The sequence below is a fragment of the Typha latifolia genome, chromosome 15 (assembly GCF_019914945.1).
Source record: "Typha latifolia isolate L0001 chromosome 15, TyphaL0001v2, whole genome shotgun sequence".
NCBI lineage: Eukaryota > Viridiplantae > Streptophyta > Magnoliopsida > Poales > Typhaceae > Typha > Typha latifolia.
In genome coordinates, this window is record NC_133100.1 from 3128139 (window position 1) to 3144931 (window position 16793).

The 16793-nt window shown below is 41.3% G+C and overlaps 1 protein-coding gene across 1 annotated transcript; it reads left to right on the forward strand.

Annotated features, from left to right (window-relative positions):
* Positions 1–4904: 4904 nt before the first annotated feature.
* Positions 4905–8381, forward strand: LOC140802342 (probably inactive leucine-rich repeat receptor-like protein kinase At3g28040). Its single transcript, XM_073157839.1, has 2 exons — positions 4905–6559; positions 6651–8381. Exons 1-2 carry the CDS (start codon positions 5031–5033, stop codon positions 8140–8142), a joined length of 3021 nt encoding a protein of 1006 aa, XP_073013940.1. The 5' UTR covers positions 4905–5030; the 3' UTR covers positions 8143–8381.
* The last annotated feature ends 8412 nt before the right edge of the window (positions 8382–16793 follow it).

The window sequence follows — 16793 nt, forward strand, 5'->3', positions numbered from 1 at the left end:
TGGTTTAACTATCTCTATACCTCATACGATTCTTATTTTTTCTATTGTCACAGTTGTAGGTCAATCATAACCTTTAATCAACTCACATCCACAAGACACCACCACCATATATGCCTAGTTACCACCTCCATCAACTACTCGTCCCCTGTTGCATCATCACCTCTACCCTACGACCAACCTCCACCACTAGTCACATCACTTAGCCTTAGCCACGTTTCACCATCATTCGTATCAACTCTAGCCATCCATCTACGGTATCCAAAACGTAGATTATCCCATCTCCTAGCTAAGCCTTTCAACGACCTTCTCTTCATTCTAGAACCAACCCACAACCTCCTATAATCCGTGAAAGTTTCCCCTTAAGTCCTATCACAACAGCAAACCAAATCAACATTATTGTGATCACCTACCTATGTGGTTTCACACCCAAGTTCTTTGCTGAGAACTACTTCTAAAGACTCGTAGGAACCTACACAGCTTGATTGAATTGGGTGTGCACCCACCCTGATTGGTGTGCACCATCTTGATAGACAACAAGGAATCCTATTTGCTGTCTAAGGTAATCCATTTGTGATTTTTCACTGGGTTTCATTAATTGGTATCAAAGCTAGTTGGATCACACAACAAGTTAGTATCAGAGTTAGTTAGATCACATCAATTTGGTATTAGAACTAGTTGGATCACAATTGGTATTAGAGTTATTTGTGTTATAATAAGTTTGTATCAAAGCCATCATTCCTTGGCATGCTCATAACTAGAGCCATATCCGCCAAGAGTCCAACCACAAGCGACTTAGATAGTAGGTTCATGATGGCCATGATGAATTCTACCCTCATTGAGTTGAAAATGGTTTTTGAGGAAAACAACCGCATTCTTTGTGAAATGAGAAAAAATGGCTAGTCGCATGCCTATTTGCAATTCTATTCAACCACATCCACCATTGTCTTGACATGGTGACATGACCTCTTGACCTACGAGACAATTATATGTGCGTTGCAACCTACACTAAAGTTGAAAGCAACCGGCACGACTAGGAGCAGATAATTCACTGTCACATAATTACATAATTTGGTGCATTATCTGAGGGATAAACACATCGATCCATGATAGCTAGATTCGAGGTTAGTAGAAGAGCCATAATATGGCCAAGGAGAGTTGAACTGTGGAGACACTTGCGGACCATGGATCCATGGTTGCATGTCAAGTCTGATGATTAGATCACCAATCAAGGTTGTTGTGGGCACACATGTGCATATTTCTATTAGACAACCATATAAAGCATGTGGATGTTGTCATTGCACCCATAGGAGCACTAACTACACCTCAACTTTGCTGCCTTTTGCTAGCCTTGGCTCTCAGCTAACGCGTGTGCCTACTAGCCAATGGGTTCACCCCCTTGCGTTCGAGCCCAAACCTTCAGCTCATTTGAGCCATGTAGTGACCCGAATTAGACTAGGGTCTCTAACATTCAGCTCAGCCATATACCCATCTTAGATGCCCCCACAAGCTATGGGCTTGAGATCTAAACGGCTCAACCCAAGCCGCACGTGTGCACACTAAGCAATCACACTCCTATTTCACATATGAGCCTTGCTCATCCTAAGACTAGAGCAAAGACTTTGTTCAACCATTCTCTGGGCCTTCTTCATTGGACTCAACCACTTCATCACCTCTAATATGCCCCAGGTTCGATCAATCCAGCTTAGCTCACACGCATGTTTATTAGTTAACCAGATCATTCCTTAAATTTGGGTCTTGCCTAATGCCTAACATGAGCCCAGCCTTAATCTAACCCTTTTGAGGGTCTTTTCCATCCTCATCAACTACCTTACCTCTCTAAAATTGCAACCCATGGCTAAGAATGCGCCAAAGTCTTAAACAACCAACCTAGGCCCTAGCTAGTTTGCCCACTCCTTGTTAGGTATCTTACGAACCAAATCTGGATTGATTCATTTCCAAAAAAATTATAAAATTTCTAACGTGAATCTCAGATCTAATAACTTTGGAATGAAGTGATTTCAAGGTCGGGGTGAGAAAATATTAATGAAATAGTGCAAAAAGATTAAAATAGGCAAAAACGGGAATACCGACATTACAACTCGATCATAAGAGGGTGGCAGATGATTGTAGGATGGTGTAGGTCAACCGTAAGGGTGGGTAGCTCATGGAGGTAGATAGTGGATAAGGTTTGGAGATAAAATTAGGATTGCTACATTAAATATACGTCTATTAAAATAAACAGCTATAATTAAAATAGTAAATGCAAAATAACCAATTGGCTAAACCAATATTTCTTTCATGATAATAAATAAATCATGACCACTCCTATTTATAGAAGTAGAGTCATAGCGGGTTGGATCCAATTCGCTCTACTGGGTTACATATGCGAATTATCTGCATTAATTTAAATTTTAAAGTAATAAGCAAAATTAATTAACTAGACTTAACTCGACTCAGCCTAACTGACTCAGCCCTTGTAGTTGGATCATATCAATCCACTACACTTCCGACACCTCGTACTCATATAGCCTTTTATCAATCAATCCTAGGCTTGGGTCATCTTCCTCCTCTCTTACTTGAGATCTAGTTTAGCTTATCCAATTTGGACTTTATTAGAACTGCTAGTGAGAAGGCTTCCTCAGAAGTAATGGGCCTCAATGCCTTGACCTTAGCTTAAATGTTAGGCTTGAGCCCATTGATGAATGGGCTCTTTAGGGACATGTTTGATCAATTGATGACCCGATTGCAGATTTGTTCGAACTCTTTCTAGTAAGCTCAAACTATTTGTTCAGTGAGTCAGCTTAGTCAACATTGTCTAGAAATCCTCATATTAGGTTGGACTGAATTGGGCACAGATCGCATTAGCAAAAACATACCGACTCGAATGGCCGAGTCTACTATGTAGACTAATACCATTTGATCACCATGCCCTTTAAGTGAAATGATGCAAGCTGGACCTTCTAGTGGTCAACGTACCATGGTATGTCAAAATTTGCTCCACTAGGTAGTTCTAGTTTAGGGCGTCTCCTCTAGAGAATTTTAGGAAATCAAGCCTGAGGGTCCGAGCTTGAATTCCCAAATATGGTCTATCTTAGTGAGCCGAGTGACCTCATAGTAAATGTTGGTCACGTGGGTCATGAGCCCATGAGTCTGGCTTGCTTAGGCTAAGGTGCATGCAGGTCTACCTTGGCCAGTTGATGTGGCTCCATCGGGTCGTTCTACGAGTTATTTTCGAGCCCTAAGATATACTCATTAGTGATAAACTGATCTACGTGAGGTGGCCAAGCCAATTCATAAAGTTTAGTTAGCCTCGAGATTCGTGTGCATTATGGTGCAAATCAAGCCAATTCATAAACTCCTCTACCCATTGGCCTTAACCCTAACCCTAACCGTGACCCTAAGGTGGAATTTGTCTTTGGCCTAAGGGGGCCGCCATAGGCTATTGTAGCCTTAGTGGCAGCTGGGTAGGGTTCTTAGTGGATGGTAGTTGGTATTTGGCATATCCTCGTGAAGACTGGATGGCGCAGAATGGTGGTAGAGGATAAAAATTAAACTCATGCTTGATTTGCTATAGAGGCGGCCATAGCACATCACCGATGGTCCCATCACCTCCTGATGGTTGTAGTCGGCACCCAAGACCCCACTATAGTAGAGCTGCGATGACAAAGGCTCGAGGAAGCTACCTCGACGAGGTAGGGCGTGGGAACAACGAGAGCGAAGGTGGCCATCAAGTTTGAGCCTCTCGATGTTCTTTTATGGTGCATCTTGTGGCTTCCTTCGATAAATCCTTTAATGTCTCCACGTCTCGATTAGCACTTCCACCTACATATGTGAATTATCCACAATGGTGGTTGGTGGCTTCAAAGAAGCTTCCATAGGGATATGGATGAGTTTTGGTCCTCCATGATAGTAATCTCCCTTAGACTGACTTTGGATAGCATGTTCATCATTGACCGAGGAATGGGGCTCTAATACCACTATTATTTATAAGATTTGGACCGATCCGCTAGTATAAAATTCTAAAATTTTTAAAAGTAGTATCCTCGCGAATCTGGGATCTAATAACTTTGGAGTGAATCCTAGGTTGGGATAAAAAAAATATTATTGAAATAGTTGAGAAAGATCCCAACAAGGCAAAAACGGGAATACCAATGTTCTAATGATCGTTGGAGGGTGGCGGACAACCGTGACATGGTGAAGGTCAGCCATAAGAGTGGGTGGCTCAATATTTTTAATAATAAGATACTTAACTGTTCAATTTTTATGTATAAAAGTAGAATTATTTTTTCTTAATAAAGTGCTTCACTTTTCAGTAATTTTCTTTTAATAAAAATGCTAAACTTTTACTTAGAAAAATGTTGATTTTACTTAGGAGATACACCGCTGAACACTAGACTAATCTAAAAGTAAACATCAGCATTTTACTGATATTTAGAGTAAAACAGACTAATTTTTATATTAAGTTTGGAGTGCGGTCTATTTTAATAAATAAAATTTTGAAGAGCATTAGTTTAGTCAAAAACTTGCAAAATAGAACTATTTCCCTTATCCCCTATTCCACTGCTGAATCAGTTGTCCATTCCATATCTATTAACAAATCTTAAACAACACTATCATGAACTCGTTATCCGAAGATAAATGTAGCAAAAAATCAGTGTGAGTGTTTTCTACCGATTCATTCCATTTCAAACCCCAATAAAGCTCCTCTTCTCTAACCCATTCCCAATTGCTGCATTACTTTGACCCACCCCTCAATTTTCTTGGGTCACCCTCCTTTTTTCCCAGTTCCATCCCCACCTCCGCCCCTATCATTTCCCGTGTCATGTCTTATTCGCCTGCACCCCCTACCTACGTATTATTCTTGGATTCTCTCCTCCCTGTCTCTAAGAACGTGACTCCCCTCTGTCCTCCTTGTTTGGTTCTTTCTTTTTGTCCATGAAGCCTTCCAACCCAAACCATTCCACCCTAATCCATCTTTAGCTCCCAAAGAAGAAAGAAGAAAGAGAACAACCAAGAAAAGCTAGCTAGTAATGAGGCCAGTTACTCTCCTCCCTCTCCTCTTCTTCTTCTTTTTCTTCTTCCCTACTACTACTAGTGTCAACCTTCCAATGCCATTAAACGATGAAGTGCTGGGTCTAATCGTGTTCAAGTCCGCGTTGTCGGATCCGACCGGAGCTCTCTCGTCATGGACGGAATCGGATCCGACCCCATGCGGGTGGGCTCACGTCGAGTGCGACCCGGCCACCAACCGCGTCCTCCGGCTCCCCTTGGACTCCCTCTCGCTCTCCGGGCCGCTCCCTCGCGGCCTCGACCGCCTCGCCTCTCTCCATTCCCTCTCCCTCTCCCATAACAACCTCTCCGGCTCGCTCCCTCCCGGCCTCTCCCTCTTGCCTTCCCTCCGCTATCTAGATCTCTCCTCCAACTCCTTCTCCGGTCCTCTCCCGGACGACATCTCCCTTCTTCCTGCGCTCCGCTCTTTAGATCTCTCCTCCAACACTTTCTCCGGCCCACTTCCGGATTCTTTCCCTTCCTCTCTCCGCTTTCTAATGTTAGCCAACAACCGCTTCTCCGGACCATTGCCCTCTGCGTTATCACATTGCTCCTTCCTCCTACATGTAAACCTTTCTAACAACCAACTCTCCGGCTCGCCGGACTTTTCCGCCTCCATTTGGCCGCTGACCCGTCTCCGCGTTCTTGACATCTCGCGTAACGACTTCTCCGGTGCCGTCTCCGATGGCGTTAGCAGTCTGCATAACCTCAAGGTGCTGAACCTGAGCGGCAACCGATTCTTCGGTGCAGTCCCTGCCGGCGTCGGCCTCTGCCCGCATTTGAATAGCCTTGACATCAGCTCCAATTCATTTGAGGGACAGCTTCCCGATTCCGTCGGGTTTCTTAGTTCGCTTCTCTTCCTCTCCGCCTCTAACAACCGTCTCTACGGCGATCTCCCGTCGTGGATAGGCAACCTGACTGCATTGCAGCACCTCGATTTGTCGGGTAATAAGATTACTGGAAGCTTACCGTCTTCTCTTGGAGAGCTCAAGGATCTGAATTATCTAAATTTAGCGAACAATGTGCTCGTCGGAGCGATCCCCGACTCCGTCGCCGAGTGCTCGAATCTCGCCGAGCTGCATTTGAAAGGTAATGCGCTCAACGGGAGCATCCCGCAAGCTCTGTTCAACATTGCTATGGAAGTGCTCGATCTCTCGTCGAACGAGCTGACCGGCACCATGCCGGCCCGCTCCGCGCGCCTGGCAGAGACGCTGCGGTGGTTAGACCTGTCGAGCAACCGAATAACAGGGACTATCCCGGAGGAGATGGCGCTCTACTTCAATCTGAGATACTTAAACTTGTCGCGGAATGACCTCCGGACGCAGCTGCCGCCGGAGCTTGGGCTGTTCCGAAACTTATCTGTGCTGGATCTCCGCAGCAGCGCACTCTACGGGCCGATCCCGGGTGATCTCTGCGATTCCGGTAGCCTCGCCGTGTTGCAATTGGATGGCAATTCTCTCAGCGGTCCTATCCCGGATGAGATTGGAAACTGCTCTTCTCTATACTTGCTGTAAGTCTTACTGCACCATTCATAATTGCAATTTCAATTGATGGAATCAAATTGTTTAAGTGTAAACATGCATTGTTTGATCTTTTCATAGGAGCTTATCTCGGAATAGCTTGAGTGGCATGATTCCGGCGACAATGTCGCAATTGAAGAAGCTTGAGATCCTCAAGCTGGAGTACAATAACCTCACCGGTGAGATCCCACAGCAACTCGGCAGCCTAGACAATCTCTTGGCGGTGAACATATCTCACAATCGGCTCATCGGCCGGCTTCCAATCGGCGGCGCGTTCCAGAGCCTAGACCAGAGTGCATTAGAAGGCAACCTCGGTATCTGCAGTCCCCTCGTTACAGAGTCATGTAAGATGAACGTCCCAAAACCACTCGTCCTCGATCCCAATGCTTACACCCACGGAAACGGCGACAACCGGGTCACCTTCTCGAGCCCCGCCATCTCCAGGCACAGGAAGTTCCTCAGCGTCTCGGCCATTGTAGCTATTTCTGCTGCTCTTGTTATAGTCCTAGGTGTTCTGCTCATCACGCTGCTTAACATGTCAGCTAGAAGAAGGATAGGACTATTCGAGAATGCATTGGAGAGCATTTGTTCAAGCTCGACGAGGTCCGGTTGCCCGGCCGTAGGAAAGATGGTGTTCTTTGGGCCAAGAAACAATTTGAGATCAGAGGATTTGGTCGGCGGAGCAGAGTCCCTACTGAGCAAAGCCACTGAGCTAGGCCGGGGAGTGTTCGGGACCGTCTACAAGGCATCTGTCGGCGAAGGGGGAATCGTCAGTGTCAAAAAACTGCTCACTGCTAACATAATTCAATACCATGACGACTTCGATCGTGAGGTTAGGATACTTGGGAAGGCGAGGCACCCAAACTTGCAGTCACTGAAGGGCTATTACTGGACTCCTGAATTGCAGCTACTGATATCAGATTACTCCCCCTTTGGAAGCTTGCATTCTAGACTCCACGACGACCGCGAATCAACGCCTCCTCTGACGTGGGCGGACCGGTTCAAGATCGCCCTTGGGACGGCCAAAGGCCTCGCCTACTTGCACCAGTCGTTCCGCCCGCCCATCATCCATTACAACGTTAAGCCGAGCAACATCCTCCTGGATGAGAATTGCAATCCGAAGATATCCGATTTCGGGTTGGCAAGGTTGCTGCCGAAGCTGGACAAGCATGTCATAAGCAGCCGGTTTCAGGGTGCCATGGGCTACGTCGCGCCGGAGCTCGCATGCCAGAGCTTGAGGATTAATGAGAAGTGTGACATGTATGGATTTGGAGTCCTGATTCTAGAGCTCGTGACCGGAAGGAAGCCGGTGCAGTATGGAGAAGATGATGTTGTGATATTGATTGACCAGGTGAAAGCTCTTCTTGAACAGGGGAATGCGTTAGATTGCGTCGACATTCGAATGGGGGAGTTCCCAGAGGATGAGGTACTGCCGGTACTGAAGCTGGGGCTCGTGTGCACGTCGCAGATACCTTCGAGTAGGCCAACGATGGCTGAGGTTGTTCAGATACTGGAGGTGATCAAGACACCAGTAATAGATAGGATGGAAGCTTCTGATACGAGTTACTACTAGCTACAACATTTGCTCTTTTTTTGGCTCCTAATTGTGAATCACCACTTCTTTTCAATTTTCTTTGTTGCTTCTGGTAGGGAGACAACATCTAATCTTCTCTTTTGTTATGATGTTGGATCAATTGGTTCTTGTTTTGCTGCTTCGATGTAATGCAACCTCTCATTGATTTCTTCTCATGAAACTTGCCTGATCATGTGATGCGAAATTAATTGGCATTGTTTGAGATGGTTTGACAGTAACCACTGCCCCTCTCCTCATTCAAATATAGTACATCCATCTTATTATTGGTAAATAATTGATTCTTTTACTTACATAGTCACTCTCTGCACTGTATACATTGATGTGATCCGAAAGATAAAAGGCAAGCCTGGTGAGGAGTTTATGTTACTTCTAGCTCAGAAGCAAGGGTTCATGAGTCCAGCTCCAGTCGTACGAAGGATTCATCTTGCCACCTCAATACCCTCAATTTCACAGAGAAACTTGAAGGTAGTATAGTAGCACGACTGAAGTGGAACTAGAGGTGCCAATGAACCTTGCAATTTGTATAATGAACAAATCATTAGTTTGGAAAGTAGGATGGGGGTCCACGTAGTAGTTGCTATTACTCAAGAAATCCATATTTGGATTTGACATACACTTTATATTTCTATACCTTCCTCTCTCTGCGGGGTAGCAGCTACCGATGCAAATCTGTTGCTAAATGCGGTAGGAGTGGTGGGGAGCACATGGAGTGTTGGAGAGTTTTCTTTTAGCTTTGGAAAATGACAGAGATGGCGACAAGGCTCAAATTAAATCACGCCCAATTAGGGGAAGAAAAAGAAGATTAATTAATTGTGCAGAAAGAGCTCGCGGCATATGAGAGCTACGAAGATGGATTGTTTTTGCTCTATTGTCTTGTAGCAGGGATGGGGTCTACGGGCAGTAGCCAGTAGGACTATGGCTGGTCATAAAATTTTATCAAATCAAAAATAAGCTAAATGCTGCATGGAACTATCATCATATCATGACTTAGTTGAGCATTAGGAGTTTAACCAAACGTCACGGATAACACGTTAAGGGATTTAAATGCATCCATCATCCATATCGAATCAAAAATTAAAAATCAAAATAAGCTAAATGCTACATGGAACTTCATGGAAAAACAACCAATAGCTGTTTGACACTGTATAAATCTGTGCATGAGCCCTCTTCGTTTTATGTATATATTAATGAAAAAGATAATATATTACCTTAAAAGATAGGTGCAAAAGCTTTACGTATAAAGGATGATACCTGGTATACTTATATAAACTAAGTTTGTGGGGATCTCATCCACACCGTAGAAATGCTTTGTTCCCTTCCTAGATTAGCTTCTCTAAAATAGTGAAAAATGGAGGTAAATTGAAAATAATATATGATATAAAATAAATTAGAAAAATGTGCTGCAGCTGCCACAAGGCCAATCAATGCTCGGTGGTCCAAAATGTTGATAAAAGGTTGGAGAGTTTGTTTCTATAGTAATCATGAACTAGATTAAGATTCTTAGCATTTAGTATGGCTAGCCTAAGGCTTCAACCTCTGCATGGAAAGGATCTAATGCAGTGAAATGGATAGCACCTAAGATGAGCAGTTTACCAATTTCTTAATGAGAGCTCGCTCTAGCTTTTCCACCCAATTTGCTAAAGAATCCATGCGAATTTATTTTGATGGAGTCCCTCTCTAAACCTAGCCTGCATAGATGGTTTATAGGGCCAACTAAGAGCCTAAAAGAATTCAAGGGCCACAGTAAGCGTTTTGAATAACAGTTGGTTCAGTGATGCTGCTTGTGGTTTAAGATTATTGTTCTGACCTTTCCATAGTGTCCACACTCCTTTTTCTAGAATACAACGAATAGGAGTAGTTGCCTTTTTTGACTGCCTTAGTTGTCTCCCCAATTTACCTAAACCTAGTAACTCAGGTATTGTTCTATGGCTATCTACATCTCTCTACTTCTCTCATTGTCAAATAGTAGGTAACTAACATATTCAACTTCCATATTGCGAGGCGGTTGCCCAAGAAAAGTTATGCAACCTTGCATTGATTCCCCCTTGACCTGGCTAATAGTCCAAATCTAAGAATCAAAGGTAGGAAACACAACTAAGGGAAAGAGCAAATAGTATCACAATATTAGTGAAGTGGGATTAGATTCTTTTGTAGTCCCATATTTAATTTTTAATAAATTATGACACTTTTCTGGGATAGAGATTAAGCGAAACCTTGATAAAAATAGGCCAATGCAAGATTGGGATGTTGCGGAACAGGGATCCACTATCATGCTAGTAGATTGCTTATCCCCAATGGATCTAAGGATGCCTGATCTAATAGCAGTTAGGAATCCTACCATGTGTTTAAAGATAACTAATATTTTAGACTTATCTCGAAAAGGTTGCCAAAGATTTAACCTATCATAGTTGGTAATGATCAATTTAGGCCAAAACTTGTTGCTGTGAGGAGGTCCATATCCCTTCGGCTAATTAGGCTGACCCGAGAATCCTAGATGTTTCGGATCGTCGGCTTACCCTCATTAGGATGGAACCAGAACCATTCCCAATTAATCAGGTGAAAGACTAGTAGAATGCTCCCCTTTACCCCAAAGAAAACTCCAATCCAACTTGTCAACTTTGTTTAAGGTACTCAAGGCACTAGGGTACAACCCTTGCTAAAGAAAGGTAAGACATGGATAATGGATTTAATGAGGATGGTTCTCCCAGCTTGAGAGAGGGTAGATGGTTTCCATACAACAAACTTCCCCTTCACTCTATTAAAAGGTTACTCAAAATGGCTAGACAGTAGTTTAGATGGTGGATTTGAATACCCAAATAAGTAAAAGGTACCTTGAGCATTTAAGTTTATAACGACACGTCATGCTCTCTTATGGTACTCTAAAAAACAAATCTTAATCGAACTCATATTTGTAGGGGGGGTGAAAACAGAATAGATAATGTCCATCTACATCTGGATTTTAGTTTAGATATGGATATTAGACAAATAGTAAAATTTAAAATAATATTTTAACTAAATGGATATGGATCAAATCTTAAATGAATATAAAAACTGTAAAAATATATACTGATAATCTCTAAAGATATATACTGATAATCTCAGACAGCTAATTGAGGATTAGGATCTACTCTAGATAAACAACACTCATAAATCTTGCAAAAACTGAACATTATTTTGTTCATCGAACAAAGAATTCCATTGTCTTTTATTCTTGGATAATATAGTGACTCAACTCTTAGTCATTATGGTTCACAGAATCACATTTCGAAATACACAAAGACTCATCTCTTAGTCATTATAGTTCACAGAATCACATTTCAAAATGAAACACAAACTTCAAAAGAGTTGGTATGACTAACTTTGCTGTTTTATAAATATATATGTGTTCTTTTCAATGACAAAGCTACTTCAAAAGAGGACAAATGCTCAGAATTGCAAAGCTACTTCAAAATAGGACGAAAGGGTGCATCTCTGGATGACGACAAACTCCAAAAGAGTTGGCACGACAGAATGCCGGAGATAGCTTTTCTACAGTGTTATTAACTTTGCTCCTTAGATCACCAAAGCTACTTCATTCAATCAAGCTAAAAATGATAGAAAAACACATAACGGGGTGCCAATGCACCTCAGGACTATGACAACCGAGGAGGGGCAGAGCTTGGTGGTGAGGCGGCAGAGGAGCTTGGTAGAGAGGTGCACAAAGACAATGCTTGGCTGTGAGGCAGAGCTTGGTTTGGGAGTGAGGTAGAGTTTGGCAGTGAGTTGGTGGCAACGGAGGAGATGAAGATAAGGTGAGATGGAAGAGATGAGAGGAGGTGGTGTTCTGTGTTCAGCTCTCATGGCCTTAGGCTAGGAGACAAGGGTCACGACTCACAAGGCGAGAGAAGAAAAGACGGGTAATTGGATAGTTAACCTAATTGGTCAGGTTCTAGCAGGTAGTCGGGTGTGCTATATGATGCAAATATATTATTTACAATTTATGTAGGTAAACAAATATCTAATATCCATATTTATATCCATATCCAAGAAATCTTACTTAACCTGTGTCAGTATCCGAGTATTTTTAAGAAATGTTACCCATATCTAAATTTGTATTCAGGTCCTATAGGAATTTTCTGACCTGAATCCTATCTGGATTGGGTCAGCTAGCAAGGTTAGGTCAGATTGACTCAATTTTAGTCTTACATATTTACCTAGTAGATACAATCTGCTCATGGTAAAACTTTTTATGGATACGATGGCACAGGTCTAAATAACCAGAGACAAAGAGATGGTTCCTATACCTGATATCCAAAGACTTAAGCCCTTATTGCACAGAATTGGTTTCTTCTCTTCAAGTTATTAATTCCTCTTTCTGTAAGTACTTCTGTGTGAATACCTAGCCTTAGTCTAAAATCTCCTACCCTTCTTGCAACACCTTTAATAGAAGGTTTTGAGAGTTGCCTATGCGAATGCCTTTCCCTTGCTTTGAATAATTAGCTCATGCCTTATTGCTTGCATGAAATGACTCCTAATGAATCCTAAAATTATCGGCCACAAGTTTTCCTAGATTAGAATTGACCCACAACGGAAGATAAAATGCCAATTTGCTCTAATTTACTCATTTGTTGGGGAGTAAGAAGTATTTATTCAAAACAGAATTTAAAGCTTTATTAGAGTATCTAGGATCTCTTCAAGGAGGAGGTCAAATAAGGTAAAAATAATCTTTTTGGTGAGGTCAAAATCAAACTTTAGAACCGAAACTAGTTAGGAAATTGGAATCTTACATATAATAAAGATACCCAAACGCAATTTGCCGTGCAGAAAAAAAGAGTAAGAGTAGAAAATGAAAAACTGAATTTGAATAGAAAATGTAAACATAATTAACACAAAATGACATATTCTTTTAATGTGGAAAAAACTACGGACACGCTATGAACCCATTGATCTTATTTCACTAAGAAATAGAGATAAAACTTAATTACAATCTCTTTCAATACTCTAATGTTAAAGTTTAAGTAATTTCTTGAACATAAACCGCTTAAATAACTACTATAGTGAAAATGATTGTGGTTCTTTGGTAAGCCTCAAGTTTTCTAAAGTGAATCATCCCCAACCATCCAGACGCCCTTAGTCTCGTCCAGACTAGGTCCTAATACATTATTTTTTGAATTTAATATTATATCAGTTAATTTGAAACTTTTAAATATTCTAACTTTCATATGCTATGTGATTTGATCATACATTTGAATTAATTTGTACAAGTCAATTAAATATAATTTTGTTTATAAATTTGCCATAACAAAAATATTGCTTTACACTTGAGTTCCCACTAGGGTTTCTTAATTTATGTTCACACCATTTTGATGTAGTTTTGCACTGCATCTGCAACTATGCAATTTGCTATTACATGAGATCTATAATTTATTAAAAATAGGAATTAGACATAAGTAACGAAATATGTTTCACAACCTATGACATCATCCACAGATGATCAATGTAATACATTGTCAAATAATGTATTACATTGATAATTAGCATAATACATTGTGAATAATACCCTAGAAAAAAATCATATTATATTATGTTAACTACGTAACGCTCTCTAGTATATGAAGTTCTTTGTAACAATAACATAATGCATTCTAATAACCTATCAACATGTGCAACGAAGGGTACTACATGACACCCAATGAAATGGCTAGCTACACCATCGACATAGAGGGAGAGAAAAATAGAACAAGAGAGGAAAGAGAGACTTGTCGTGCTACCCTCATCGTTGAGGTGCTTGTCATTGCTCTCATCATCCCCTCACCTTCGCCCTCAATCCATTTTGTTGTGCTCTAGTCATGAGGAAGAGATCTTATAATGGGTTGAATAAAGACCTAAGTTAGCATGGAGAAGCGGAGCGAGGGCAAAAGTGAGAGTTGTGGCAAGTGACAACAATAGTGAAGGCAGCATGGCAAGTCTCCTCTCCTTTGCCTTCTCTATTTTTCTCCCTTTGGGTTGTTGATGGAAACATTTTTCTCTCAACATAGTTGGCAAGCGTTGTGCCATGACATGCGTGTCGTTGGCATGACCATCCTTGCTAATGACAACATAATGCCTTTTAATAATGATGTAATATCTTATAAGAACAGCAGAATACTATCTAATAATAATGTAATATGTTCTAATAACTGCAAAATATGTTCTAATGATAGTGAAAATATCTTTCGTAACAACAACATAGTACCTTTTAAGTAGAGCTTGTACCTAACTTGGATTGCATTTGTGAATGGATTAGGCCAATACATAACCTGGCCCAAGTCCACTTCGTTTTCAGTCGAGCTTAGCTCCATTCCATTAGTACACATAATCTTACTCCGAATATAACCTAGACTCTTTTACTATAGGGTTACTTATACCTACACCACCTGAGTTATACCTAGTTTTCATAGGCACCTCCTGAACTTTTTTTTATTACAATGTCCCCTTACCCCCACCCCCCAAACTTTAAATTTCCTTCAATCTCATCCTTATGTTAGTCTACCATTAGTTTAGTTAACTTAGCTTATGTGGTGGTCATGTCAGAGTATATCTAAATGCAAAATGACTCAAATGCTCTTATTTCGAGAGAAGACATCTCTATTCCATTTTTGGTCCAACAATAATACACCTAACCTTCCTATTTCTTTCTTCTTATTTTCTCCATCCCATGATCTCTATTTCCTCCCCCAACACCCCACATAATCTCCATTCCCTCCCTCCCCTGCCTACTGAAGCTCCGCATGATTTTGCTATGGACACAGAGCCACCATCACTACCATGTTCTTCCTACACTCCACAAACTAATTAGAAGCTCAATGTTTTTCATGGTTAGAATGTGGATGAGTTGTGTATCAAAGGCTGTTGGGCTCTTAAAATCAAAGGTTGGAAGGAAGAGCATTGTCAAGAAGGAGAATGAAGGCTTTGAATATTGCAAGAGAATTTGGAAGGTTTTGAGAAAGGAAGGAAGTGTGGAAGATTGGTTCATAAAAAACTATTAAGTTGGTCGAGGGTAACTATATAATTTCACTATTTTAAGTTATTTAAGTTTAGACGTTGATGACGTGTATATTTGTAAGTGGTATTATAGGCATTAGGCATATTTCTTACCTGTCGTTTGTCAATTTTACTTAGATATAAAATTTAAGGGATACATTATAACGAAAAAAAAGTTTAGGGGGCGCCCATGAAAACTAGGTATAGTTTAGGGGGATGTAAATATAATTAACCATTTACTAAATAATAATGCATAACACATCTACATAGTTGTATAATGCAAATTTTGTACCATAGTAGTTAGAGATTTAACTGCGATGACTGTATAAAGATATGCCTATATATATATTAGATTGATGTGTACATATATGTATATATTTAAAATAAGGAAAATTTGCAAAATAACAACCTACATCTATGGCTTTCCTTTCTTATCTATTATTGAGCTTTTGACTATTACAGGTATGTGTGTAATTCATCTCGAAAATTACAAATGAATTATAAAATTGTTTAATGTGATATCAATTTTCAAATATAAGTTTAGTCATCTTATAGTTAATATGTTATATTTTGTTTATTTATTTACATATATGATGACTTGTATAAATAGGGCCAAGGTCCCCTATCATTTTCAAGGAAAATACCTTTCACCAGAATCCTCTCTTCTCTTCAAACCTATGTCTTGTCTCATGGTATTCGACCCATCAGATTTCTAGGATTCTTTCTCAGCCATTGGATCTCCTTCATCTTCCACCTCCCCTGCTCGTTCTCCCTCACAAATCTAATCTCTCCCTAGCTAAGACATCTCACCAGCCTCTCCCTTTGTCAAGTCGTTGACGGATTCCCCTTCCAGTCGAGAGCGCCGCCATTAGAGAGGAGTTGTAAGCTTCCTCGTCTTCCTCAACTACGCTCGTCTTCCACCACAACTGCGTCATGCTCGTCTCCTAGTTTGGACAGCGAAGGGAAGCTTTTCTTCCTATGAACGCTCCACTTCAACCCTTGTTGCTATGCCCATACCCGAAAGCTTCACTACTATCGCTGGTGAGCTTCTTCTCTCACCACTACGTCACTCTAGTTGTTGTGAGCTTCTTCACTGGTCACAATCCCCAAGCTATTCGACTGTTGTTGATTGCCAAGCCTTTGAGCTTTTCTACCCCGACTCCTCTTCTCTTCTCTTCACCGCCATACCAAAGAGGTCGAGCCCCTTTTTCTCTATCAAGACTCATCTTGTGGTTTTCTGAGCTGCTCACATCCTATTCGACGAAAAGCCTCATTGAAAATTAAGACTCTGCTCACTAAGTATTTGCCAAAAGGTTTGGGAAAATTTTCTTTGTTATTCTCAAAACTCTCTCAAGGTGTTTATCAAATTGACATCTTCTCCAATGACGTCTTATGTTCCAATTGGTCGTGAGAGTGTGTCTTTGGTTGGTTTTCTACTCGTCACTCAGAGTGATTAGATCACTTGGGCATCTTCTATCGAGATAGTTCTTCACAGGCAATGTCTCCTTGGGCACATCAATGGTATCTCTGCGGAGTGTGCTCCCACTCACACAGCCATTCAGTCTACCACTATGATCTCTACTGAGTCTGGCACGCCCAAAACCATTCAGTCTGAGGTCCCTTCTCCT

Excerpts from the sequence above, each read along its gene's own strand:
- LOC140802342 (XM_073157839.1), top strand. The coding sequence starts at position 5,031 with ATGAGGCCAGTTACTCTCCTCCCTCTCCTCTTCTTCTTCTTTTTCTTC. Across the intron at positions 6,560-6,650 it reads TGCTCTTCTCTATACTTGCT|GAGCTTATCTCGGAATAGCT; the intron begins GTAAGTCTTACT and ends ATCTTTTCATAG.